At 40.6% G+C, this 26,574-nt stretch overlaps 2 protein-coding genes across 2 annotated transcripts in view; both read left to right on the top strand.

The window, feature by feature from the left end:
• Positions 1–2,938, top strand: part of Hao2 (hydroxyacid oxidase 2) — a 35,810-nt gene extending 32,872 nt beyond the window's left edge. Inside the window, exons 6-8 of the mRNA XM_004667493.2 lie at positions 1,123–1,281; positions 1,605–1,674; positions 2,519–2,938. Coding sequence (XP_004667550.1) covers positions 1,123–1,281; positions 1,605–1,674; positions 2,519–2,574 — 285 coding nt within the window. The 3' untranslated portion in view covers positions 2,575–2,938. The remainder of the gene's footprint in view (positions 1–1,122; positions 1,282–1,604; positions 1,675–2,518) is intronic.
• The window catches only part of LOC123456024 (3 beta-hydroxysteroid dehydrogenase/Delta 5-->4-isomerase type 1-like), a 57,965-nt gene extending 32,881 nt beyond the window's left edge, over positions 1–25,084 (top strand). The window contains exons 2-4 of the mRNA XM_045138417.1: positions 17,523–17,720; positions 20,851–21,015; positions 24,093–25,084. Of these exons, the coding sequence (XP_044994352.1) occupies positions 17,576–17,720; positions 20,851–21,015; positions 24,093–24,904 (1,122 nt within the window). The 5' untranslated portion in view covers positions 17,523–17,575 and the 3' untranslated portion in view covers positions 24,905–25,084. The remainder of the gene's footprint in view (positions 1–17,522; positions 17,721–20,850; positions 21,016–24,092) is intronic.
• Positions 25,085–26,574: the final 1,490 nt, after the last annotated feature.

Raw genomic sequence — 26,574 nt, 5'->3', positions numbered from 1 at the left:
TAAGTGCCTAAGCAGCAGAGAACATTTCTAGCTGTGTCACCTTAGAAACAGAAATAGTAGAAGAAAATGAAGTCAGTATGTTCTTTAATGGCACAGTGAACACAATAAATGGGGCCAACCATTTCTTTCAACCTGTAGGCAGTTTAAAAATCCAAAGAGATGCTGGACTAGAGGTGAAATGGGAAATGACAGAAGGGAAGAGTCATCAAGATCCCCTCTGAGCCTTAGGAATGGGACTGCAGTTGCTGTTGATGAATTCTGGCAACATTAAGCACAGGAAGGGCCTGGCCCTAGTTTGGACTTGCTGGTCCTGTCAGCAGTGAAGAGTGGGTAGGAACTCAGAGGTAACAAGCTTAGTCATTCTCAGCCTTAACCTCTCTCAGAAGCCTATGGAATTCCTTTCAGAGACCTCTACCCAGGCAAAGCTCCAGGATTTGTGTCTTTGGCCCAGACAAGAATCAAGGCAGAACCAGTATGAAGCAGAGTTGAAGATTTTATTAATAATATTTTAATACAGGATTAACAAAGGTTAGGAAAGTTAAAGCACACCAAAGAACATGGATGTGGGATCCTCTAAGACAAAGTATCACCTAGGAAAAGATGTACCCAAGTCTGAATATGGAAGCTTCAGAGAAGGATCATAGTAAATGTTCTTTGTAAAAGGTAGATACAGAGATATATTCTCTGTAGTTACATCCCTAAAGGTTGCTGGGAAACCACCTCTCTCTTCTCTCCAACATTGTTTGAAAAGTCCAACCCATATTAGATTGAAAGTAAGGGTTTCTCTTCAGTAAACAAACTTTAAATTTTATGTCCAACTTAGGAATGAGAGGAAAGTGCTAAAAATTCAAGGTATTATCTCAGTCTGTCACTTGGCCTCTTTCTCAGTGGTGTTGAAGTTTGAAGTCAGTTAAGTCTGAAGTCTTCTGTTTTCATTTTTTCAGTAAAACCAGATCAGATCACAGAACAAGCCTTTTCCCTTTTTACCACATCATTACAATTTTCCCTATTCTATTCTGCCTCAGTTCTGTCCCACTTTGAGAAGGCACCCATCCCATGAACCCTTAGAAACAAAACAAAACAGAAATGCTTGCTGCCACATGTGTATTTTTTTTTTTCCAGATTTATGCATTGACAGAAGTGGTGGCTGCTGTCAAAGGGAAAATTGAAATATACTTGGATGGTGGAGTTCGAACTGGCAATGATGTGTTGAAAGCTCTAGCACTCGGAGCTAAGTGCATTTTTCTTGGGAGACCCATCCTCTGGGGTCTTGCCTGCAAGGTGAAAACTGAAGGGAAGACACAAAAATTACCATGATTTTTTTCAATCTGCCTTCCAACATAGATAATCTTCCAAGTGCTTTAGGATAGTTACACTTCACCTATAAACTGGCCTTCTTCTGAAATGATCCAAAAACTTTCAAAAGCTCTCACCCTTACCTTTTTCCCTTTATTTTGTTCCTTTCATAATTCAGATTTCATAGCTACATATTCTCTGCAATTGTTCTCTCTCTCTCTCTCTCTCTCTCTCTCTCTCTCTCTCCATATATATGGTCAGAATGTTCTTTGAAATCTCTGTTTGTCCCCCTTCTATTTTGGGAATAGGGTGAACATGGTGTTGAAGAAGTATTAAGTATTTTAAAAAATGAATTTCACACATCTATGAGCCTTTCAGGTAAGTTTGGTTTTTTGGTTGTTTTTTTTTTCTTGCTTTAAATCCTAAGGTGTGAAGGTAACAGGAATGGAAACTTGTTCCTCTCAATAGCCATTCCTTGGCTTGCTCCAGAAGAGAAAATAGGGAAAGATCATCTTAGACAGAGACCAAACACTATTCTCTAACAATGGAATCCTTAAGCTTTTTTTATGATCATTGCTGGTTCTCGAAAGGTTGCTTCTGCATCCAAATTCCTCAGCTAAATTATTTAATTTGTAGGCTGTCTGTAGATCCCATGCCTAATGTTCCTGCAATCAGCCCAGGTGTGAAATATGATCTTTTCCCACATTTCTCATCCTAGCCTCATATCACCATAGTAGCTCTTTCTTCCTGTTTTTCATTTCTTCTCTGAAGTGACTATTCAATCATTGTGTGGATATGGTCCTCATTTTACATACTAATTGATGTCTTTTGCTAAAAGTTATCCCCCCTTAGTAATAGCCTTCCCCTATAAGGCATTTGATATATGGGTGCCCACCTTATCTCCTACTCTAGTCCTGATTCTATCCTGCCTTAGCTCATGCTACTACTGTACCCTCACCTTATCAGAAAGGAGATCAAACTCCAGGATATTTACTGCATGCAGAAGACTGTTTGTAAAATACTAATATAGAGGTGATGTGTTAAAAAACACCAACATTTTGACATGGCTGTTTTAAAACATGACATGAGCATGGGATCATAAAAGAAATTCTCAATGTAATCAGAATTACATTTTTCACTATGAATTTTATCAAGTTAAATACAAAGATCAAAAGTTTTTCATGAAGTGAGAAAAATGAGCTTTATATATTTTTTTTTTCAGGCTGCCGATCAGTCACTGAGATCAGTCGGGAACTGATCCAGTTCTCCATATTATAAAGAACCACTGCAAGTGCTCATAGAATGAAGGCAAACATCCAACATTGTGTGTGTAGGATGGGCCCCATTCTACCTAGCAGCTGGAGTCCTGCTCCCTCAAAAGGAGAGAATGTTCAGATCAACGAGTTAATAGGTGCAGTAGGAAAGGAGTAATGACATATAATGCTCTCAAGAATAACTGAGGTTGATAATTTATTGAATATGCCAAAATATCTAGCACAGAAAATGAGGGATTTTAAATGTTTCCAACACATATAAAAAATTATGCCTGATGTAATAGGCATACCAATTATCCTGATCTTCTTATTAACTGTTCATATTCATTAAAATGGGACACTAATACCATGAATACATGCAATTATTACATGCCAATTAAAATAAATATTTTCTAAAAGATATGGCTGACAAGATTATCTTGATATTGTCTAACTCATATTGTATGTCAAGGGCCCTTGGAATATTTTTTACTTTAAACCAGTGTCAAGACCAGAAATATAAAAGAAGAGCAAATGAGTATCTAAATTATTCATGATCTTGTTGCCTAAGGCTCATTCTGTGCAGGGTACTGACCTCAAGAAAAGTGACAAAAGGAGAATTTAAAAACATAATCAAAAACTCTGGAAATTAAAAAAAAATAGCCACAATAGTCTTTCACCCATAAATGAATGCAATTTGGTAAGTAGATACTAAGATTATTTTGTTTAAAAATATAGTAAAGTAAGTAAGATGTAATAGTTACTTTATCATAGCTGAGACAAAACATACAACCAGAAGCAGCTGATGGAAGAAAAACGTTTATGATGACTTACAATTTAGAGGGAAACGTTCATCATGGAAGAAAAAGCATAGAAGAACAGACAGTTGGGGCATCACATCTTGTCACAGCAATAGGAAGGCAATAGTCTGAATGAGCAAGGTCTGAACAACCATTGTGTTGAACTAATAAACCTCAAGATCTGCCCTTAAGGACACACCACCTCTCAAAGGCTTCACCAGCTGTGGACTAAATAGGAAGTTTAATCACAAACACTTGAGGCTACAAGGACATTTAATATTCAAACCACTACACAAGGCTATTACATAAAATGCAAATGAGCATTCTCTGTTGCTTGAGAAGGATGGGCATAAAAATACCTACATTGATGCCAAGTAATATATATTAAATCTCAGGAGAGATCTCTTAAAACCCAAAGTACCCCTTATACAATCTGATATAAAGATAGGCAAAGATCTGAACTTACATTTTGCCAAAAGAAATATGAAGATAGCAAATAAGCTTCGGATGAAAAGGTGATCAACATTGTATGTTACTAGAGAACCACAAATTAAAACAATGATACCAGAGTATACCTATTAGAGTGATGAAAACTCAAAACACTGACAAGCCCAAATGTTAGTGAGGATGTCAGTCATCAGGACTCTTATGTGGAAATACAGTTTGCCATAAAACTAAGCATGTTTACTGGATAACCCAGTAATTGTTCTCTATAATACTTACCTAAATAAGTTTAAAATTATATGTGAGCAAATTGCACACGATTTTTAAACATATTATTTATTATTTGCAAGGAGAGAGAGAGAAAGAAAGAAAGAGGAGAGGGAGTGAATATGGGCACAGTAGGGCTTCTTGCTACTGCAAACGAGCTCCAGATGCATGTGCCACTTTGTGCATCTGGCTGTATGTGGGTACTAGGAAATCAAACCCAGGCCATCAGGCTTTGCAAGCAAGTAACTTTAACAGCTGAGTCATCTCTCCAGCCCCTTGAACAGGATTTCTGATAACAGCTGTACTCATAATTGTCCAAACTTGATAATCTCTGATATTCTTTAGCAAGTAAATGGATAAACAATGTCATACCCAGACAATGAAATATTACTCAGGGCTTAGGACAAAAGCTATTAAACTATGAAAAAAAACCATAAATTTATGTAACTTATGTTACTAAGTGAAAGAAGCTGATCTGATAAGGCTTCATGTTGAAAATTCCAAATACATGACACCATGGAGGAAATGAAGCTATGGAGATGATATGCCAAATCAAGCTCATTGATTGTAACCGATGCATAATTTCAGTCCAGGGTGATGGTAGAGGGAGGCTATGCATGTGTAGACTATCTACATATGGCAACTTTACTTTCTGTTCAGTTTTTCTCTAAACAAAAAATGTTCTAAAAGTAGTCTATAAAAAATTAAATGGATAATATACCTGACAGTAAGTACTAAGCTTCTCAGGCCTCATGTAGAGCTTCCTCAATACAAGAAGTCACATGTGACTTTTTTTGAATATATGTGTGTATGTGTGCACATGTGTGGATTCATGTTCATGTGTGTGAATGCACATGTGTATATGGGTGAACATACACATGTATGAGTGTGGAGTTCAGTGGTTGACACCTGGTGTCTTTCTCAAACACTTGACTTTATTTTTTATTTGTGGATATATGCATGTTCATATGTGTGTGGATACAGAGATCTGCATACACATATGTGCATGTGGAAGCCACATGACAATGTCAGTCACTTTTCTTCTTATTCTTTGAGACAAAGTCTTCTACCAAGCCTAGAGTTCACCATTTTAGCTATACTGACTAGCCAATAAGCCCCAAGAATTTCCTGTCTTCCCTTCTGAAGCACTGGGATTACAGTGCATGCCACAGCATCTGGTCTTCATGCTTGTGTGGCAAGAACTTACCCATCTTCTTACGCATATTCTTCTAGTTTTGGAGACAGGGTCTCCCACTGAACCTGGAGCTCACCAATTCAACCAGACTAATTGGCCAGTATGCCCCAGGGATCCTGCTGTCTCTACCTCCTTAGCACTTGGACTACAGGCATGTGCCACTGCACATGGCTTTTTGTGTGTGTACTGCAGAGCCAAACTTAAGTCTTCATATTTGCACAGCAAACACTTTACCATCTCCTCAGACCCTATATGACTTTTTAAATATGATGTTTATTAGTAACATTAAAATATGAATTTACTGTAAATAAGTCCTATTACCTCTTCCCTTTCCCCATGACACCCACTGAGGGATTTTCTCAGTGGGGGTTTCAGTAATCACATGCATGGCTGGTTGAGAATAGGGGAGTACTCACCTGAGACCTGAGTCCACTTTACTTCTGGAGGACATAGCTGGGGGGTCTACACCTGTGTGTTAGCTGGCTGCACTGGGAAGCAGGACCAGAGCATCATGGACCTAGTCCTACCCTGGGTAGGCACAGGTCATAGTCTTCATGTCTGACTAATGTGAGTATAGGTGGAGTGCTGTCCTGGAATGTGAGGAAACTAGTGTTCTTTGTTTTGTTTGGATAATGTTAGGCCATCTGCACATGCATTTGGAGTAGGCACTCTGTGGAAAAGGACCACAGCTGAGCCAGCCATTCTGGGCAGGCACAGGTAGGCAGTCTACCTGGTCTACTACCACACATGACTCCTGATCTGATCTGATGTTCATTTCTTAATTTCTAGTTTTTGTTTGTTTATTTGTTTTTCAAGGTAGGGTCTCCCTCTGGTCCAGGCTGACCTGGAATTCATTATGTAGTCTCAGAGTGACCTTGAATTCATAGTGATCCTCCTACCTCTGCCTCCCAAGTGTTGGGATTAAAGGCATGTGCCACCACATCCAGCTCTCATTTCATAATTTCTTAAGAGGGCTTCCTAGGTCAAGTGGGTGTATATTTAAGTGACTTTTGTCAGAGAAAAATTTCTATAAACTTACTTCCTTGAATAGCATATGACTTACCACATCTTCACCAATACTTTATTATTTTAGTTATTTGGGATTTTGCAAAACTTTTGTGGCTTTCAACCTGGATTTAAAGAAGGTCTAGTGTCCTTTGTAACTAAAAATAAATTCCCAAGAAGAGAAGACTGGAAGACATAACAATCTCCGTTCCTTCATTTCTCTCTTCCTTTCTTTCTTTCCTCCTCCTTTTTCTCCTCCTTATCATTCTTCTTTGAATGGAGTTCTAAGAACCAATAGTCTGGAATATAGTGATCATACATTGTTATTTTCTTTTGTTCTTTTTTATTTCCTATGAGGTTGAATTTGGGATTATAAGAACATAATAGTGAAAATGAAATATAACCTAAATATCCAACAATAAGAAACTAGTTGGTACTTATAGTGCATTTATATGGTAGATTATTATATGGGAATAATGTTTTCAAACAGTGTCAATTTGACTGTTGAAGTCAAGTTTCAAGTTGCTGCACAAAGAACCTGACCAAAAGCAGCTGTGGGAGGAAAGAGTTTATTTTGCCTTCAGACTCGAGGGGAAGATCCATGATGGCAAGGAAAAAGATGGCTTGAGCATAGGGTGAATATCACTTCCTGGCCAACAATAGGTAGACAACAGCCACAGGAGAGTGTGCCAAACACTGGCAAGAGGAAGCTGACTCACAATACCCATAAGCCTGCCCCCAACAATACACTTCCTCCAGGAGGCTCCAAATCCCAAATTGCCACCAGCTAGAGACTTAAGCATTTAGAACATATAAGTTTATTTCAGACACCTCAACCAAACCACCACTTTCTACTCATGGCCCTCATAAACTGATAACCATCCATGATGTAAAATGGAATGCATTCAGTCCAACTTTATAAGTCACTATAATTTTTATCAATCCCAGTAATGTTCAAACATCCCATAGTCCAAGATCTTTTAACTGATGGGCAGAACTTTGGGCTGTACACAGGGTTATGCATTTTGCCTAGAAGAAAAAGGATACACTGATTCATGGGTTGTGGCCAATGGTTTGACAAGATGGTCCAGGACTGGGAAAGGGTACAATTGCAAAACTGGTGATAAGGACATTTGGGGTAGGTGTATGTGTATAGACCACTCTGAATGGGCAAAGGATATTTGTGTCCTATGTTAATGCTCATCAGAATGTGACTTCATCAGATGATGATTATTAATCAAGCAGATAAGCTAACCCATTCTGTGGAGAGTGGTCAACCTTTTTCCATAGCCATCCATGTCATTGCCCAATGGGTCCATGAACAAAGTGGCCATGGTGGCAGAGATGCAGGTTATGAATGGACCCAACAACATGGACTTCCAGTAACTAAGGCTGACCTGGTTACAGCTGCCACTGAGTGCCAAATTTGTCAGCAGAGACCAACTCCGAGCCCTTGATTTGGTAGTATTCCTAAGGGTGACCAGCCAGCAACTTGGTGGCAGGTTGACTACATTGCGCCACTTCCATCATGGAAAGGGCAGTGTTTAGTCCTTACTGGAATAAACTCTCATTCTGAATATGCATTTACTTTTCTTGAACATAGTGCTTCTGCCAAAACTATCATCCATAGGCTTACAGAGTGACTTATCCACCATCATGGGATTCCACATAGCATTGCTTCTGACCAAGGAACTCACTTCACAGCTAAAGAACTGTGGCAGTGGCCTCACGATCATGGAACTCACTGGTCTTAGCATGTGTCCCAATACCCTGAAACTAAGTTTAATAGAATGGTGGAATGGCTTTTTAAAGAAACAGGTACAGTGCCAACTAGGTGGTAATAGCCCGGCTATATATGCTCTGGATCAGCATCCTATATATGTTACTGTTTCTCCTATATCCCACATTCATTAACCCAGGAATCAAAGAGTAGAAATGGGAATGGTACCACTCACTATCACCCCCAGTGACCCATCAGCCAAAGTTTTGCTTCCTGTTCCCACAGCCTTACTCTCTGCTGGCCTAGAGGTCTTGGTTCCAGAGGGGGGAGTTCTTTTTCTAGGAGGCACAAAAATATTCCATCAAACTGGAAGCTAAGACTTCCCCTTTATCACTTTGGGCTCCTGATTCCCTCTAGGCTAAGAAGGGAGCTGCAGTGTTAGCAAGGGTGATTGATCCAGACTACCAGGGGAATATTGGACTACTCCTCCACAATGGAAGTAAGGAAGAGTATGTTTGGAGTGCAGGAGATCCTTTAGGATACTTCTTGGTGTTACTGTGCCCTGTTATTAACATCAGTGGACAACTACAACAACCCATTCAAGGCAGTGTGATAAATGACCCAGATCTTCCTCCAGGTAAAGAACCAAGACCCACTGAAGAGCTTGCTGAAGGTGGAGGAAATACAGAATTGGCAATAGAAGAAGGTAGTTACAAATACCAGCTAAGGCCACGTGACCAGTTACAAAAACAAGGACTGTAATTGCCACAAATGTTTTGGTCTTAACTTTTTAAAGAGTGTTTGTACATATGTACATAATATTAAGATGCCTTTGTTTCTCCTCTATTTCTCTATTATGGAATTAGTATTGATTGAGACTATATCAATAGTTAACTGTTGTTGAATTTATATTTAACCTAGTATTTTAAACTAAACATTCTTCAAAGGATCTTGCTTTGCGTTGGGGGGAATATTGTGCATTTCATGTTGCATATGAAATAGTTATATCATGTTGGGTGGAGTTATGCCCTTGTTAATGTCTTCATTTGGAAATTAAGTATGATGTAAGGAGATAGGTTTGGTGTCAAGTTGACAAAGAGTGGACTTTGTGATGGTTAAGTTTTGTTTTCAACATGATCAGTTTAGGAATGACAGACATTCTTTTTGGGTGGGTCTCTGAGGTTGCTTCTAGGAAGGATTAACTGAATGAGAAAGTCCTTCCCGCAGAGTGAGCCCTTCTTTCCCCCAGAGTGGGTGGCCTCTCAGAGGAAGCTCTGGGAGAAAAAGAATCCCTTCCTCTCACCTGGCTCTTGGTCCTGCTTCCTGCCTTACAGTGTGGACTGAAGACCAGTGCAGATTGAAAACCAGTGGCTCTCCAGGAAGCCTCTAGGCCTTCAGTGCTGAGTTAGGACTGCTGAGACATTCAGCCTCATGGACTGAGCAGCTACCAGGTTCTTGACTCTTGGGCCTGCAGACTGCTAATGTTGGATTGTAGTAAACCAATCCAATAAATCCCCTTTTTAATACAATTCATGCTAGTGGTTCTATTTCTCTAGAGAACCCTGACTAATACAATCAATGGTATAAAAAGCCACTTTTAAGCATGGATAAGTTTTAAAAGCAGGATATAAAGCTATATTTGTCATTATCTTATTGCCAAACATTCACAAACACAAATGCACACAGGTAAACACAAAATCACCCACCAAAAGGTGAAAAACATATGAACATGATAACAGTTGTCATCTCTCAGTATGATTTTTTTCACTTTTATTATTATTTTTATTATCATTTGAGAGCAAAGGCTGTGTCTCAGTCCTCTCAACATGCTGTAATATTATCACAGGTACTGTTACAAAATAAGGCACTAGGAATGTATTTTGTTTGTGGGGCTTAAAATTACAGGAATTGATTTTACAGCTCTGGAGGCTATAAGTTTAAAAGTAAGATGTTGGAAGAGCCATGCTTTATTTCATCAAACCTCTTTGTATATACTAAGGAATGCCAGCAATTTTCTGTGTGCTTTATCTCACAGCCACATCATGGCCATATGGAGCTTTCTCATCAGAAACAAGAGGAGAGGTTTTCAGAATTGAAATGAAGTCATGCTGGACTTGATGGCACATGTCTGTATTTCTAGCCTTTAGAAGTCTGCAGCAGGAAGATCATAAGTTGGGGCCAGTCTAAGCTATATAGCAAGACCCTATTTAAAATATAACAATAAAAAATGAAGCTATAGGGCTGGAGAGATAGAAGTTTGATCCCCAGAAACACATAAACAGTTGGGCTTGACACACATATCTATAACCCCAGTCCTATAAGAATGCACAGACCCAAGAATTGCTAGAGCTCATGGAAAAGCAATAAGCTTTCTGATCAGTGAGAGATCCCAGGTCAAATAAGAATGGGCAAAAGAGTGATGGAATGGGATACCTGATCTGCTCCAGCCACCAAAGGTGAACACACCCCACTGCAGATGAGCACATGGGGTGCCACATACATATGCACACACCACACATTACCCTCCCCCACCACCACACACACACACTCCACACACAAAAGCAGAACAATAAAAGGGGGGGGGGAGTTACGTGTGTTAATCTTTCCAAAAGAAACTAAAACAAATATAACATTCTCCTTACACATGATTACCTGACACCAAATCCTTTCCACTAGAATTCATTCTTAGAAGTCCTTATTCATGGACTTAATGAACAGCAAAGATGATTCCTATACAATGTATTTAGATGTATTTACAATATATTTACAATGTATATGTCTTCTGACTTTGGATCTTTCTTTAATTCTGCTGTGTAATGGTGCGTCTAGTTTCATGCTTAAACACTGATCTCTTTCTACTTACATGCTTATTCCCCTTCTGGTGAACTAACTTATCACTAGTCTAGAAAACCAACAAAAACAGATTGACCAACCCCTAATCCCCTCAAGATTGAGCAATGTTCAAACAAATGAGGAAGTGAAACAAGAACCTAGATTCTACTGCTAAAAAAGATTGACTCTTAGGCCCATAGGTGACTAAAACCAGATGAAAGCCTGGCACTTCTGCTTTATTTTGTGCCTGTCTCCCCTGACTGTGCATAAGGCTTTGGAGTACCTAACCCATCTAATTGTGCTTCAAGGCTTAAAGCACAGAGATAAGCCATTACCCCAAACTTGCACTCACCTTGGATTCCAAGAAGAACAACAGTTTGTAAGTCCTCCACCCCAGATTTTAAAAATTATTCTGGAGCAGAATTAATTATCTCCCAAAACCCACAGTGTCTTCATAATCAGTAAGGACTTCTTTAGACCACCTTGCAGGAGTGGAGCTGGAGCAATAATAACCAGTATCACACCAAGAGTGCTAATTAATTATCCACACCTATTATCCCTACCCCAAATATTTCTTTAGTTAAACTTGAAGTTTATATAAGTCCCTTAATATGGACTTGGGCTCATTGGACTGCTTTATTTGTTTCTCTTCCCAATATAGCCACAATATATTAATATCCTCTCTATTCTCTCTGTTTGTCTTTTTCTCTCTTTCTCCCTTCTACTTCTTCTCCCTCTCAGAAGACACTCTATAATCCTTCTTTCTTCTAATCAGGGTTGATTTGTAGCTAGGGTGGAACTCCACGGTCCACTCAGTACACATCTAGCAGTACAGTCGGGCTAAGATATGGAATTCCAATCCTGCTCTCCCTCTACCCTACCCACCCCCCCCAACACATACATATAGCATTTCCTTTCTGATCAGCTCCACTGTTATCATAACCAATGAAAACTATTGTTTTCGGTTCTCACAAATCTAGGCAAGTACCCTACCAGTTACTACATCCCAATATCAGGCACATATTTTGAGTTGAATAGAGAACCCAGAGATAAAAACCCTACCCACCTAAGGAAAAAGAAATACGATGATGCTAAGGATTAAAAAGTCCCTGTTATGAAAAAATTGTAGCCTTATCTTGAGACTTGGAAATTTTTGAAGGTTAGGGTCAGATAAACACAGTCATAATATGTACTAAAATAACACTTCTTTCAGCAGTTAAAAACAAAGTCCAAGGTTACAAGTACATATGACTCAAAGCTTTGAAGAAGACAGAAGAGTGCTGTGCTGCTACAAAGGAGTAGATTCACATAGGAATGATCAATTAGCATAATAGTTCAACATGTCACTTGCATCAATGAAGAATAATGCTATGTCCTCTGATTCTGACATCAAATAAAGATTTTACTGCAATTGAGTTCCATAGATGAAATAAGCTCTCATCACTTGTTGGTCACATATCAACTTAGCAGCAATGCAACAGAAACCTAGTTTTAGTAAAAGGGAGGAAATTTAGTCTACTTGTATTTACTTTCTGGAAGATTCAAACCTTGCCTTTTTTTATGGTTTGATGTTTCTGGCAAAAGAAGAAAAAACAGGTGCTGGAAACCCAACCTACCCCCATGTAACCATGTAGGAGGTGGAGCCTAATTAAAACTAATTAGGCTATAAGGGCTCTGCTTCCAGAAGTGGGTTCATGTCACTGTTTGGGGGGTGGGTTAACTACCAAAGTCAATTCTCTCCCATTACATGACACACATATGCATTGCTAGTGGTATATGTCACCATTTTTAAAGTTTTTAAAATTATTTTTATTTATTTATTTAAGAGCAACAGAAAGAGAGAGAGAATGGGCACGTCAGGGCCTCCAGCCACTGCAAACAAACTCCAGATGTGTGCACCCCCTTGTATGTCACCATTATAGAAAATGATTTGGTAGTTTCTTTTTTATTTTTTTTTATTTTTTATTATTATTATTTTTATTTTTTATTATTTTTTTTTCTTTTTCAAGGTAAGGTCTCACTCTAGCCCAGGCTGACCTGGAATTCACTATGGAGTCTCAGGGAGGCCTCGAATTCACGGCGATCCTCCTACCTCTGCCTCCCGAGTGCTGGGATTAAAGGCGTGCACCACCACTCCTGGCTTAGATTTGGTAGTTTCTTAAAAAGTGAAAGATAAATTTCCCATGTGACCCAGCAATTTCAATCCCAACTACTTACGCAAAATGATAAAAGCATATATCAAAACAGAACAAGAAAATGAGATCAACCACAGACTTGCAAAAGTATTTTCAAAACATATAAATATCTTGCAACTAGAATATAATATATGCACTTAAACTGAAGAGTCAGAATATAAATAAACCAATTTTAAAATGAGCAAAAACATTCCAAATATCATCATGAGAAATCTTTGGGGGGGATAATAAAAATGTCTTAAGCCAAAATTATTATAACAACTGCATAGGTCAAAACTTGCTGAAAAATAATTGAATTGTACACTTAAAACATAAATACATATAAATCATTCTTCAGAAATATGTTTAAAGAGAAAAGTAATTTTGTGAATCCCTTCATTCTATTTCTCAATACACTCAGAAGTCGAAAGATATATTCTACCTGCTCTTTGGCTGAAGGCAAATCCCAGAGAGACACTAGCTGAAACCTATGAGCCTCCACCATTGCTACAACTGAGACAAGACTATCCTAATCCTAAATATAATGAGAGATCTGTAAGGCCAATCTCTGATATAGTAGGCAAAGGAAAATAATGCACCTGGGTGGCTACAGAGAGAGCCCCAACAATCTCAGTCCAGCAAGTGCTAATCATCATAGATTAAAAAATGAGTACACGAGAGGCAGAAGTAGGAGGATCGCCACCCTGAGACTCCATAGTGAATTCCAGGTCAGCCTGAGCTAGAGTGAGACCCTACCTCAAAAAAAAGAAAATTGCGTTAAGCATCTGTGAGCCTGTGTCGCAGACCCAGCCTTTCCTTTGGGGCTTGTAAACAGAGACAGAGGCCTGACTTTACGACCTAGCTTCACAAGTGTGTGCAGGCACACGTGTGTCTACATGTGTGCCTACAGTAAACACACCAGTCTCCCCGGAATGAACAGAAAGCTGGCCTGATGTGCGTAAGGTCTTGGCTCAATGCCCAACACCACATCTAAAAAAAAATAAAAAAGACAGAGTCTGGCACAGCAGCTCACACCTGGAATCCAAGCATTTAAAGGGTAAGTAAGGCATGGGGCTGCCATGAGTTCAAGGCCAGCCTGAACTATGCAGAGATTTCCAGACTGGTCTGGATTATGGGAGTTAGAGCTTGTCTCAAAAGAGCAATTTAAGAAATTTTTATTGAAATGGAAATCAAGAAATATTCCAAACATTATAAATAAATTGTCTCTGGCCAGTAAACTAGTGGTACATTTGCCCTTGTAAGAAGACACCACCAGCTGTGTAAGAGCTGGAATCAGGCCGAGGAACAGACCCTCTGGGACTTCAGCCAAGTGTAGTTATCTGTCTCAAAAAAGTTTTGCCTGCACCCTGACTGTCTCCTCTCCCCCTCTGCAGAGGGAACAGCCTCGTACCCTCGGCACAGCAGCTTACCAGGGCTTCTTCCACCCCTGCCCTTCTATATGCAGACTCCTCCAGCATCCACCACGCTGCCAACGTTCTGAACTTTTCAGCTGATCTGAAGACAGCTTCAACTATAAATGGAAACTAGAAATTTAACAAGAAATTTATATAGCCACACTAGAAAAATATAGGCACGGACTTCCTGTTTTCTACAGGGAGTGCAGATCAGGACAATGGCTTTCTGGGCAAATTGGCTACTGTCTCTCCAAAAGTGAACTGCAGGTGGCCTCTGACCCTTCCACGCCTGCCGTTCTGGGCAGCTGCTTTCAATAATGGAACATGAACGACCTCATGTGCATAAATAAAGAATCTGGACCCAGGCTACAAGTGGGTCAGGATCAATGCCACAGCTAAAATACAAGTGGACGCCGATTCCTTAGCGCTGGCCTCAAAAGCCAACCTGTTCAATGGGTCTTGGCATGGGGAGCAAGGACAGAAATAGGACAGAATAGGGGCATATGTAGGTACTGCTGATGTTCTCAGCATTGGCACTGCAGAGGTGGGGCCCAGGTTAAGTCTTTGTTGTGTGGTAGAGGAGCTGTCCTGAGTGTTCTGTGGGCTTTACAAACATTCCTGCCTCGATCATGCAAGGGGCTCCCATGTCTCAACTGTGACAACAAAATGTCAACATTGGGCTGGAGAGATGGCACTTGCCGGTGAAGCCTAAGGACCCCGGTTGGAGGCTCGATTCCCCAGGACCCGAGTTAGCTACATGCACAAAGGGGCGCATGTGTCTGGAGTTCGCTTGCAGTGGCTGAAAGCCCTGGTGCTCCCATTCTCTCTCTCTCTCTCTCTCTCTCTCTCTCTCTCTCTCTGTCTTTCTTTCTCTCTGTGTCTGTTGCTCTCAAATAAATAAATAAATAAAAATAAACAAATTTTTTTTTAAAAAAGAACATTCTAAAGGAAAATAAATGAGTACAGTGCATGAGTTCATCCTTATATAAGCAAATGTGTTGGAAGCATTGGGAATCAAGTCCCAAGTATGAAGAAAAGGGGATGCTGAAACAGGGTGTCAAGTAATTCAAACTTGAGAATTATTCTCAACTATGGCAGAAAGCATTCTTTTTTATTTTTATGTTTTTGAGAGACAGAGATAGAAAGAGAGAGAATTGGCATACCAGGGTCTCAGCCACTGAAATTGTACTCCAGATGCTTGTACCACCTAGTGGGCATGTGCAACCTTGACCTTGCCTCACCTTTGTGTGTTGGGCTAACATAGGATCTGGAGAGTAGAACCTAGGTCCTTAGGCTTTGCAAGTAAGCATCTTAATTGCTAAGCCATCTCTCCAGACCACAAAGCATTATTTTTTAAAATATTTATTTATTTATTTATTTATTTATTTATTTATTTATTTGAGAGAGAGAGAGAAGAAAGCAGAGAGAGAGAAAGAGACAGAGAGAATGGGCACAGCAGGGCCTCTATCCCCTGCAAATGAATTTCAGATGCATACGCCCCCTTGTGCATCTGGCTTATGTGAGTCCTGGAGAGTTGAACTGGGATCCTTTGGCTTTGCAGGCAAACAGCTCAACTGCTAAACCATCTCTCCAGTGCCGCCCCCCCCCCCCCGAAAACACTGTTTTAAATGCATATAGCATATTCATTCATCTGGATAGACAAAATGCTGGAAGAAATAAGACTCAGTAAGTTTCACAAAATCATAACCATTTAGAGATGAGGTGACCACAGGACTATTAAAATTAAAATCAGTAACAATAAGAAAGCTAGAAAAGTCCTTACTTTTAGAAAACAAGCAGTTTATGAATTACATGAGTAAAACCAGAAAGAATGTAAGAGCAGAGGCTGTAGAGTAGTGTTGTAGAACACTGACTTCTGGACATGAGGTGGCACTTGCATTTATGAATTCACAACAACTCTAGTTACCTAAATATGACCTGTACAATGCTGAGTCCTTAACATTCTGATGGAGGAAGCACTATTGGCAATTAATGCTTGCTGGAAGAGAGGGAAGTATTTCTTCAGTAGCCACTAGTAAGTGACCCATGCTCCAACAAGCACCCTATCACCCATACTCATGTAAGCAGCCTAATTAAACTCATTGAGTTATCCCACTCTCAGAGCAAGTAGTGGGGGACTGGTTAAGATAAAGGAAGGAAATGAGCAGGAGTAAGAAGAGGACAAGAGAAAAGGGTAAATACGATCAAAACATATACATGTATGAAACTGTCAAATAAATACGAAATAACAAAAATCACTATGAAAATTAGATAGCATCTTTTACCTAAGTGATGATTATACCTGAGGAAAAGAATAAAATCAATTATTTAAACTTTATCTTCAGAAGCTGAAAGAAGAAGAATAATTAAGCCCAAAATAAGTGGGAGCAAATGATAAAAATAAAATAAAATAATAAAAATGATCAAATAGAGAAAACCAAATTCTTTTATTTTGTACTTGCAACATACAAATTGATTTTAGATTTATTATATAGTGGTTTTGGATATATTGGGTACAAAAGGAAGTCATGCCCACACGTAACTTGGTGACTAAAGCTACCATTATTGCAAATTTCTAAATAATAAAAAAAAAGACAGGACCATCTCAATGACACTCAGAAACAAGAAAAAAAAATTGGCTCACATTGCACTTGTGAGTTTACTCCTTCAAGTTTAAGCTCACATACTGAATCCCAGATAGTTTCTGTGGACTACTTGGTGTCTTGTTGATGCTAAAACAGTCTTTATCACAATGCAGCCTTGAAACTTGCTTGTCTTCCTGTGTCAGGGAAGAACAGAAGACCATTAATTATTGAATAAGGGATCATGGAAAAAAACACATGAGCAATGAGCAATGAGCATGCAGCAAGGGTTCAAGGTGAGGATCTGAGTCAGAGTCTTACAGCATATAAAGCCCAAGCCCCAGCTTGGGGTTGAGACCAGCACACAGGCTCTTCCACCTGCCTTTTATTCTAACAGGTTAGAACTTTTATTTATTTATTTATTTGAGCCACTCCTAGTACTGGTGGGAACATGAAGTCCTTGTAAAAATTAAAAGAGTGAAGACAAGGGGTCACTTGGAGCCTGTACTCATTGGACCTCTCTTTTTAACACTTTTCAGAATCACCCTATATCATACCTGTTCCCCACTGCAATTTACTTCCTGCATTGGCCATGACTGGGTGGAGCTGCTTGGTGACAGGAGCAGGAGGGTTCCTGGGACAGAGGATCGTGCACTTGTTGGTACAGGAAAAGGAGCTACAGGAGGTCAGAGCCCTGGACAAGGTCTTCAGGCCAGAAACTACAGAGAAGTTCTCTAGTAAGTAAGCTCAAGGCTTTGGTGTATGACTGCACTGTGAACCTTGTCTGGGTGTGGAAAGAACTCCTTCATTAGCAATTAAAAGAAACTTGAGGCCATAAGGTTCCTCCCATGCCCATCCTCATCAGAAGGAATTATGCCTGCTGTGGCATCAAATACACTGCATTGCTATAGGGAGACTAGATTTTGGCCTGACTCAGAAGGTGGCCATGAGCAATCACTAGACTTCCAGGCCTCTTTCTTTGCCATATAGAAATCACATATCAGTTTTCTCACCTTGCCTTTAGCTCTTAATGTTCTGAAGGTTATGAACTTGCCAATCATGGTTCCATATCAGCAAAAGATCATTAAGCTAGAGACAGCGGTGGCCCCACATTTTCTGAGTGTCCTAGGTCTGGTTATTAGCTTGTTCCTTTCTCTTATTTGTTTTGCAGGGAGTAGTCAGTTAGAATATTCAGTAGTGGTAGAGTAAAAAGTACTAATCTTACCATTGCCTTTGCTTATGGAAGAGACAGAGAATGGGAGATTACTTTACATAGATAGCACATGCACAATGCATACTGTAAGTACAGTAGAACTGTATATGCCTCATCTGGATTCCTCCTAAATCTTCCCCACCATTCCTTTGCTTTTCATGAAGAACATGACTTCAGAATCTGCAGGAGCAGCTCATTAGTCTTCTCTCATTGCTATCCCCAGTATAAATCCAACATCTAGGTTGAGGGTTGCCAGTACAATTTCCCAGCTACTTCATCTCTAGATCTTCAAAACAGCTACATGGGGAAGGCAGTAAAGGGGGATTACCCATCTGGGCAACAGAGAACTTAATTCCTTAAAGGAAAGAAAAGCTTGTAGTCATCTGATTAATGGGTAGTAAGATTCAAGCCATAACCCTATCCTGAGGCTATCTTAGTTGCTCCTGGGACTAATTCAAAGCCCAGAAATTTTTCAGCCTCCTTCATTGTACCCTGTTTGTCTCAAACCAGTTTCATGCACCTGTCCCAAGCCTACGAGCATGGGTGTTGACTCTGTCTGTAGACTTTGGATATCCAGAGGATCTGATTTTACATACAGAGGCACCTTCTTAGCACTCTAGGAAAAAGAAATCCTCTTCTTTGTTTCTCTCTGACCTCTTCTGATAACCAAACAGTAAGTCATAACCAGTACCAACTGAAATTCTAATGTCTCAAAAATATATGCAAATACTAGTCTGATGCTAAGAAGGTGCATTGACTAGGGGTCTCATGAACCTTGATAGACAGGAGCCTGCAGAAAGGTAATAGTGTCTTATAGCGTTCTTTCTGTACCAGGCACAGAGAGATGTTTGCAGTGACGGTTCACGATGTTAGGTATGACAGCCCTGGGATATAACATTATTCTTTTCTGGAAATGGGGCAAAATTCGCAGAGAAGTAAATTAACTTGTTTAAGATACCACAGCAAAAACTAGGCAAAATGGGCCTGGAACTGAGAAAGTCTAGCTGCAGCCTATGTGCATTTGAGAGTTATTCTAGTAGCTTCTCTCTAGGCCTCCCTCTGATACAATTCACCTCATAGTAGAAACTACATGATCTATTTCACAAAACACTCACCAACTGTACAGTCTGTGTCTTAGAAAAGGCAGAAGGTATAGTTTCACCTAAAGCACCAAAAGTGCCCATCCTGGAATCTCAGGTCTCTGAGGGGTGACAGCTAGGAGTGTACTTCACCCTGGGTTTGAGCTCCCCTGGTTTGTCACAGCCACTCCTCTGGGCCAGTCAGCCTAAGTCAAGAAGAATCATGAGTTTGAGGAGGCAGTAGATGATGCAAACAGAGAATTCTATCTTCAGGAAGGTACCTACCTCCTTCCCAGCAGCTGCTTCCCTGCCTTCATCCACTTCAAGGCCTTCTCAGAGTTGCCTTTTGAGGAGAAAGAGCACACTCAGCAGAGGGAGAGAGAGAGAGAAGCAGTTCTCTCTGTCCTAGGAGGGAGTGCCCCAGCTTTGCATTTCTCCTTGTGTCTCTGTCCTTTGGCTTAATTTCAACTGACTGTCTCAGAAAAGTTGACTCCCAACAACCAGTCCTGCTCTTGGAATGCAGGGAGAACAAGCAAGTCTTGTGACATGGGACAGGTACAGCCTCCACTAGAAGTATGTCCTTAGACTTGTCCCTGACTCTGAGCTTCACTTTCCTCACCTATGCAGAGGGCATCAGGTCATAATCAGGAAAAGGAAATAGAGTACTGAAAATGCATGAAAATCATGAAGAACAACTGCAGGGTGTTGATTCAGATTGCATGGAGTATCATTATTAATTTTGTGAGATAATGTAGGTGACAATTAGCCTGAAAGTGTCATCCTGTGGATTTCATAAGAGTCTGAAGATACTAATATATCCATTCCTATGGCTATAGGGGATGGACTTTGTAGGAGGACACATTGCAGCATTCATATCTGCTTTTCATATCTGATAAGAGATGTTCAACTAAATAAATCATTGGAGCCCATTCTAAATTCCCCATCAGTGGCTCAACTCTCTTCCTATTCATTCAGGTAGGAACCAATAGTTCTGAAGTTATAGCCTCCTTTGTACTGAACTCAGACCCAGTCATCTGTAGCTAGGATCCACATATGAGGGAGAACATGTGGCGCTTGGCTTTCTGGGCCTGGGTTACCTCACTTAGTATACCAAGACCTGCCAGGGGAAAGGCTAAAATTCAGAAATGTGTCACCTTCCTTGACTCCCTCTGCTGGAACCTCATAGGATGCTTATAGGAATTCCATAAGAGAAATTCTGATTCATCTTTTGCTCACCTAGCTTTCTCAACTGACCACCAATGCAGACATTTTAATAAAGTAATGAAAGTTCCATAAATATCTTCAACAAGTTTTATGTTCCACATTACATTAGAGGTCCTTTCTCAGATTCATTTTCTGACACAGGATGGGTTATAGTGTGTTCATTCCTTCTCAGTAAGTAGTGCGCATTCTGATTTTTGTGCCCCGTGTCTTGTTTCTTCCATTGAATGTGCACACTCACTATGATCTCTGCACTAAGACAATCCTAAAAGAATTAGATCATTTTGAACTCTACCAGTTAACTTATTAGCATATCCAGAAAGCCTCCCAATGACCTGCCTTTTTGTTCCCCAGAGCTACAGACAAAGAGCAAGGTGACGGTGCTGGAAGGGGACATCCTGGATGCTCAGTGCCTGAAGAGAGCCTGCCAGGGCATCTCTGTTGTCATCCATACTGCTGCTGTAATTGATGTCTCAGGTGTCACTCCCAGTCAGACCATCCTAGATGTCAATCTGAAAGGTATAGTATCTTGGGAAGAGACGGAGGAAATGGGAAAATGAAGTTGATAATACAGGTTGGCCAGGCATGGTGGTGCACAACTCTAATCCCAGAATTTGGGATGCTAAGTTAGGATGATGACCATGAGTTTGAGGCCAGCCTGAGACTACAAAGTGAATTTCAGGCCAGCTTGGGCTAGACCGAGAACTACCTTGAAAAAAAAAAAATAGGTTGGATAGGGAAGTCCCCACTTTGTGGTTTGTTTTTTTAATGGGGGAAGATGTCTGGATTTTTGAGGCAGGGTCTCACTCTAGCCCAGGCTGACCTGGAGTTAATTATGTAGTCTGAGAGCAGCCTTGAACTCATTGTGATCCTCCTACCTCTGCATCCCAAGTGCTTGGATTAAAGGCATGTGCTAACACACCTGGCTGAAGTCCCAACTTTGCAAAACTTACTGTGCTCTTCTCACCAATCCCAGCTGACAGAGCTCAGAACTATTATATTCAGTATTTAAAATTAGGAAATTAGGCTGAAGAGGGAAGAAACATAGCCAAGACCCCACAGATCAGAAAAGAGAGGATATAGTCACACCCATGGTACTCCAATTGCTAGGAACCCCCTAAACCCCCATTCCAAGATAACTTGACTATAACCCCAAAACCTTGCTGTCCACCCAGCCACTGCCTCCCCTGGGTCAGACTCAGATCTTGCAGGTGACAGCTCAAGCTCAGTAGGTTTTTAGACCTGTGAGAGTCGCCCTACCCACCCAAAGGAATGATTCTTCTCCAGATAACTAGCAGAACTGTTCAAAGAGATCTGTTCTGAAGAATGATCCAGCACTTGCCTTTCTATAATATTTTGTTAACACTAATTATTCATTATATTGTCTCTTCAGCTCACTGTGGCTCTACTCTTAAGGAGGTAGTTTCTAGTAAACTGCCCAATTTAATCCCCTATTCTTGGTGGCCTTCTGCATTACAGCTTTCTAACATACACTAAAGTGAGACACATGAGCTCAAAGGAGGTTTCCTCACTCTGACCTCCAGCACTACCACACTCTAAGCACTTTCCCCATGTGTCCCAATATGTTTACTTTTAATTTAATGAGTCAATATTTCTTTTCAACATAACAAATTGCTCTGGTATTTCCAAGAGTATCTTATAAAAGTTGCTTTCTCATTTCTACTCTACCATCTCCTACCTACCCACACTGCATGAAAGTGCCAAATCTGGTTTTTATTTATTGTCCACCCTTATAAAGAGGTTTGCTTACTACATTTCCAAGAAACACTGCATAGCCAGTAGTAGAGGTTATGTTCAAGGTAATATTTCACTAAAACACTGGCACAGGCTAAGAAAATATTTCATAATACTGATCATTTCCTACCTGCTAAAGAAACAAAACTCAAATTTGATTGGTAAATGTATTTAACTTAAAATAATGAGGTTGTTTCTCCAAGAAATCAAGTTACAGAGAGACAGAGAGACTTTAATGGATACACACACACACACGCACGCACGCACGCACGCACACACATGCACACTTTAGGTCAATCCTTTATTTCTCAAGAGAAGGTGTTTTGCAACTCCTCCAGGGCCTGCAGGTCTACACTGCTCCACAGTGTTTTACACTACAGGAGTGTACAGAAGATGGCGCACTTTCTTTCAGGCCAAACACAAAAGGGCAGTTCAGGACTGGAGAATGAAAACTAGAATGTTTATCAGCTTTACTGTGCATAACTGGGCAATTGGAATCATAGAGCTAAAAGTGGTTTCACAGGGAACACACAATACAGAACATAGGCTGTGTCTCCAGCGTCTCCCTACAACTCACTGACTAAAAGAATGATCCTTGTAACAGTCATTTTTTTAAAATTCTATTGAAAATTTTCATATGCACACATATATTATGACCATAATCTCCTCTTATGACTTTCGCTTATCCCATTTCCCATTCCTATCTCACTGAACCCTACTTCTTTCAAATTAGTTCCACTTCTGCTTGTATGAGTTTTATTCCCTCCTATATCATCCATGGCATTTTAAAAAATATATTATTTATTTACACATTTGTAAGCAGAAATCAAAGAGGGACAGACAGAAACAATGAGCATGCCAGGGCCTCCATCCATTACAAATGAATTACAGATTCACAGGCCACTTTGTGCATCTGGCCATGTGTTGATACTTGGGAATTGAATTTGGATCATGAGGCTTTGTAGGCAAGTGCCTAAACAGCTGAGCCGTGTTTCTATCCTGCATGACAAATGAAGTTAATATTGATGAGATTAATATTATGCAGGTGTTTTTAATGTAATAACAGTGGCTGTGAGGTCATGAATGCAATCACCACTTCATATCTGCAAGAAAGCATTTAAAAAGCATTCCTCCCCCTCCTCTGCTTCTTGCATTGTTTGTTCCCTTTTTCTGCAAGGTTTCCTGAGCCTTGGAGGGCCTAATAGAGAGGTAACAAAGTTTTTATTGAACCTAACCAATGAAGAAAAATGCCTTTATAAAAATATTTAATTCACATGCATACTACCTACATAAAACTGTCTAAGGTTGTATGATGTGGACAGCCAACTGTTCTTGAGAGTTTAGCTTCTGGCCTTTTTGGATTCAAGTATTACCTGCCATTAACTAAATGATATGAAAGACAAATTATAAATTAATAGCTATGCTTAAACAGCATATAGTCAAAACCTAGATTATTTCTCAAAATCAAACATATGAATATTATCTCCCCCTCTCTCTTTCTCTCTTTCCCTCTCTCTCTCCCTCTCTCTCTCTCTCTCTCTCTCTCTCTCTCTTTCTCTCTCTCTTTCTCTCTCTCTCACACACACATACACAGGCCTATGAAACTTAAAAGTAGAAGTTCTTGGTTACCAAGTAGCAAATGTCATCCCTCTTTACTTATGAATTATGCCTTTTATTATGGCATAGTAGTTCTGAGTTAGGAACAGTGAAGAGCATATGTGCATCTCTCACAACCAGCCCAGTTGGGATTGGGATTGGGATGGAGATGAGCAGAATTTAGTGGCCATGGAGACTCTCTGAATTTTTTCCCTGATACTGATAATATTCTAACTCACTGGCAGGTACACAGCTCTTGTTGAAGACCTGTGTCCAAGCTAGTGTGCCAACTTTCATCTACACCAGCTCAGTTGATGTGGCTGGCCCCAATTCCTACAAGGAGATTGTCAAAAATGGCCACGAGGAAGAACATCATGAGAGTGTGTGGTCGGACCCATACCCATACAGCAAAAGGCTAGCCGAGAAGGCAGTCCTGGCAGCCAGTGGGAGCACTCTGAAAAATGGTGGCACATTGTACACTTGTTCTTTAAGGCCAATGTACATCTATGGGGAAGGAAGCTCATTCATTTCTGCTTTAGTAACTAGGGCCCTCAAGAATGAGGGCATCCTGGAAGTTACTGGCAAATTCTCCATAGCCAACCCTGTGTATGTGGGTAACGTGGCCTGGGCCCACATTCTGGCCTCCAGGGCCCTGCAAGATCCTAAGAGGGCACCAAAAGTACAAGGACAGTTCTATTATATCTCAGATGAAACCCCTCACCAAAGCTATGATGACTTAAATTACACCCTGAGTAAAGAATGGGGTTTCTGCCGTGATTCCAGCTGGAGTCTTCCCCTGTCCCTGCTCTACTGGCTAGCTTTCTTGTTTGAAGCAGTGAGCTTCCTGCTGCGTCCAATTTTCAAATATCAACCCCCAATCAACCGTCACTTAGTCACATTGACAAATAGTGTGTTCACCTTCTCCTATGAGAAAGCTCAGCGAGATCTGGACTATGTGCCCCTCTTCAGCTGGGAGGAAGCCAAGCAGAAAACAGGAGAGTGGATTGGATCCCTAGTGGAGCTGCACAAGGAGGCACTGAAGAGAAAGACTCCCTGATGTGAAGATGACAGGGAGGTGGACCTGGTGTTGTCAGGAGATAGCTATCCATGTCCTCCAGAAGAACACAGAAGCACAACCCAGGACCAACTGCCTCCCTTAGACACAGTGGCCAAGTTAGTATCTTCCTCAGGCCAGCAGGAGCCTCCCAATCACCGTCCAACCACAGCATGCTGTCCTAATCACCCACCCAAGGACACCAGCTGCTGTGACCAAAGACTCAGTTGCTGGTTCTCAACTAATTTTACCTCTTCCTATAACTTACAGGTTTGTCCATTGTTTCTCTTTCCCCTGTCAAAGGCTAAAAGCGTTCCTTGCCTAACCCCATTCCTTTGTGAAGCTCAAAGAAAACAGTAATAAATGTTTCTGGAGAAAATGCATTATTACTACACATTTTTCTCATTTCTTTTCCACCTCCAGTTCAGAAAAGTGGTATAGGACTGGGTGTACTGATACTCAGTAATAGGAGAACTGAGACTGACTGCCACCTAGTAGATTTCAGGCATGAACTAGGTGACTGACATAAATTGCCTCCTTCTATGTTACCCTACGATTAGGAGGCAGTGATTCCAGGTGATCAATGAGAAATTTGCCCTCTGCCTCTCTGGCTGAGAGATGACAACAAGAGCAGTTGGCTAGGCAGGCTGATGTGAAAACACTTGTCTTCTCACACAATCTTTCCTGCACTTGGCTTGTCAGGGACAGCAGAGATCTTAAGTATGGGCTACTCCTTCCTTTTTGTCCAGCCCCCCCCCAAAAAAAAAAAAAAAAGAAAGAAAGAAAGAAAGAAAGAAAGAAAGAAAGAAAGAAAGAAGAAAGAAAGAAAGACTCAAGATTAGCCAACAAAATCATCCTTCCTTCCTTTCTTACTTAGTCAGAGCCTATGCACTGCATGCAAAACACCATGCTGAGGCAGCAAAGACACAAGGAAGTATGGTAGTAGCCTCAGTCTGCGCATTCCTGTCTTCACTCTGCCTAGGGAGACTGCTCTTCCTTGTGAAGGAAGAAGAAAGAAAACAATGAGTACTCAGCTGCTGCCCTAAATGCAGTGCAGCTATGGTTGCAGAGAATGAGGCAAAAGGGTTGGGCAAAGCTCCAGAGAGCAGGAGGGATTTGGGGAAGAGTGTGATTGGTAGGTTCCATGAAGGGAGAACAGGCTGGGAGGTGGTACAGAGAAGAGAATGAGTGTACAGGTGGAGGATGGTGGAGGCTAGAAACTACCTAAGCCAGTTTTGCTGAGGGACAACAGTTATCCTAGGTAAGACCTATCAAGGATAGCATCAGAGAACCCAGGCTGAGTGGCCAGTGGGATAGTCTGCTCAAAGCCTGACATAGTGACAGAAATCAAAATTTAGAGATTTTCAAATATAGGGTGAAGAACAGTTCCAGGAAGAGAGTGTGGCCTGATGCTCAAAGTGAAAGTATATCTTGTTTCTTCATGACAGGGAGGAAGGTAACCATGGCTCATCAAGAATATATTTGATCAAACCCTAAACTTTCCACATGCTTACCGTAGGCCATGTTTATTGGGTTTTTAGAAATAAATAAATAAATCCATTACATGGTCAAAATAGTATGCAAAGAAAACAAATCCGTAGGTTAGCCCATGTCCTCGGTCCTCCAGCTTTTCATCTGACAACCCAGATTCATGATCTCACAAAGAGATAAGA

This window comes from Jaculus jaculus, chromosome 19 (assembly GCF_020740685.1).
Source record: "Jaculus jaculus isolate mJacJac1 chromosome 19, mJacJac1.mat.Y.cur, whole genome shotgun sequence".
Classification (NCBI taxonomy): domain Eukaryota; kingdom Metazoa; phylum Chordata; class Mammalia; order Rodentia; family Dipodidae; genus Jaculus; species Jaculus jaculus.
The sequence above is the reverse complement of the archived record's forward strand: the minus strand, read 5'-3'. Positions and strand labels throughout refer to the sequence as shown.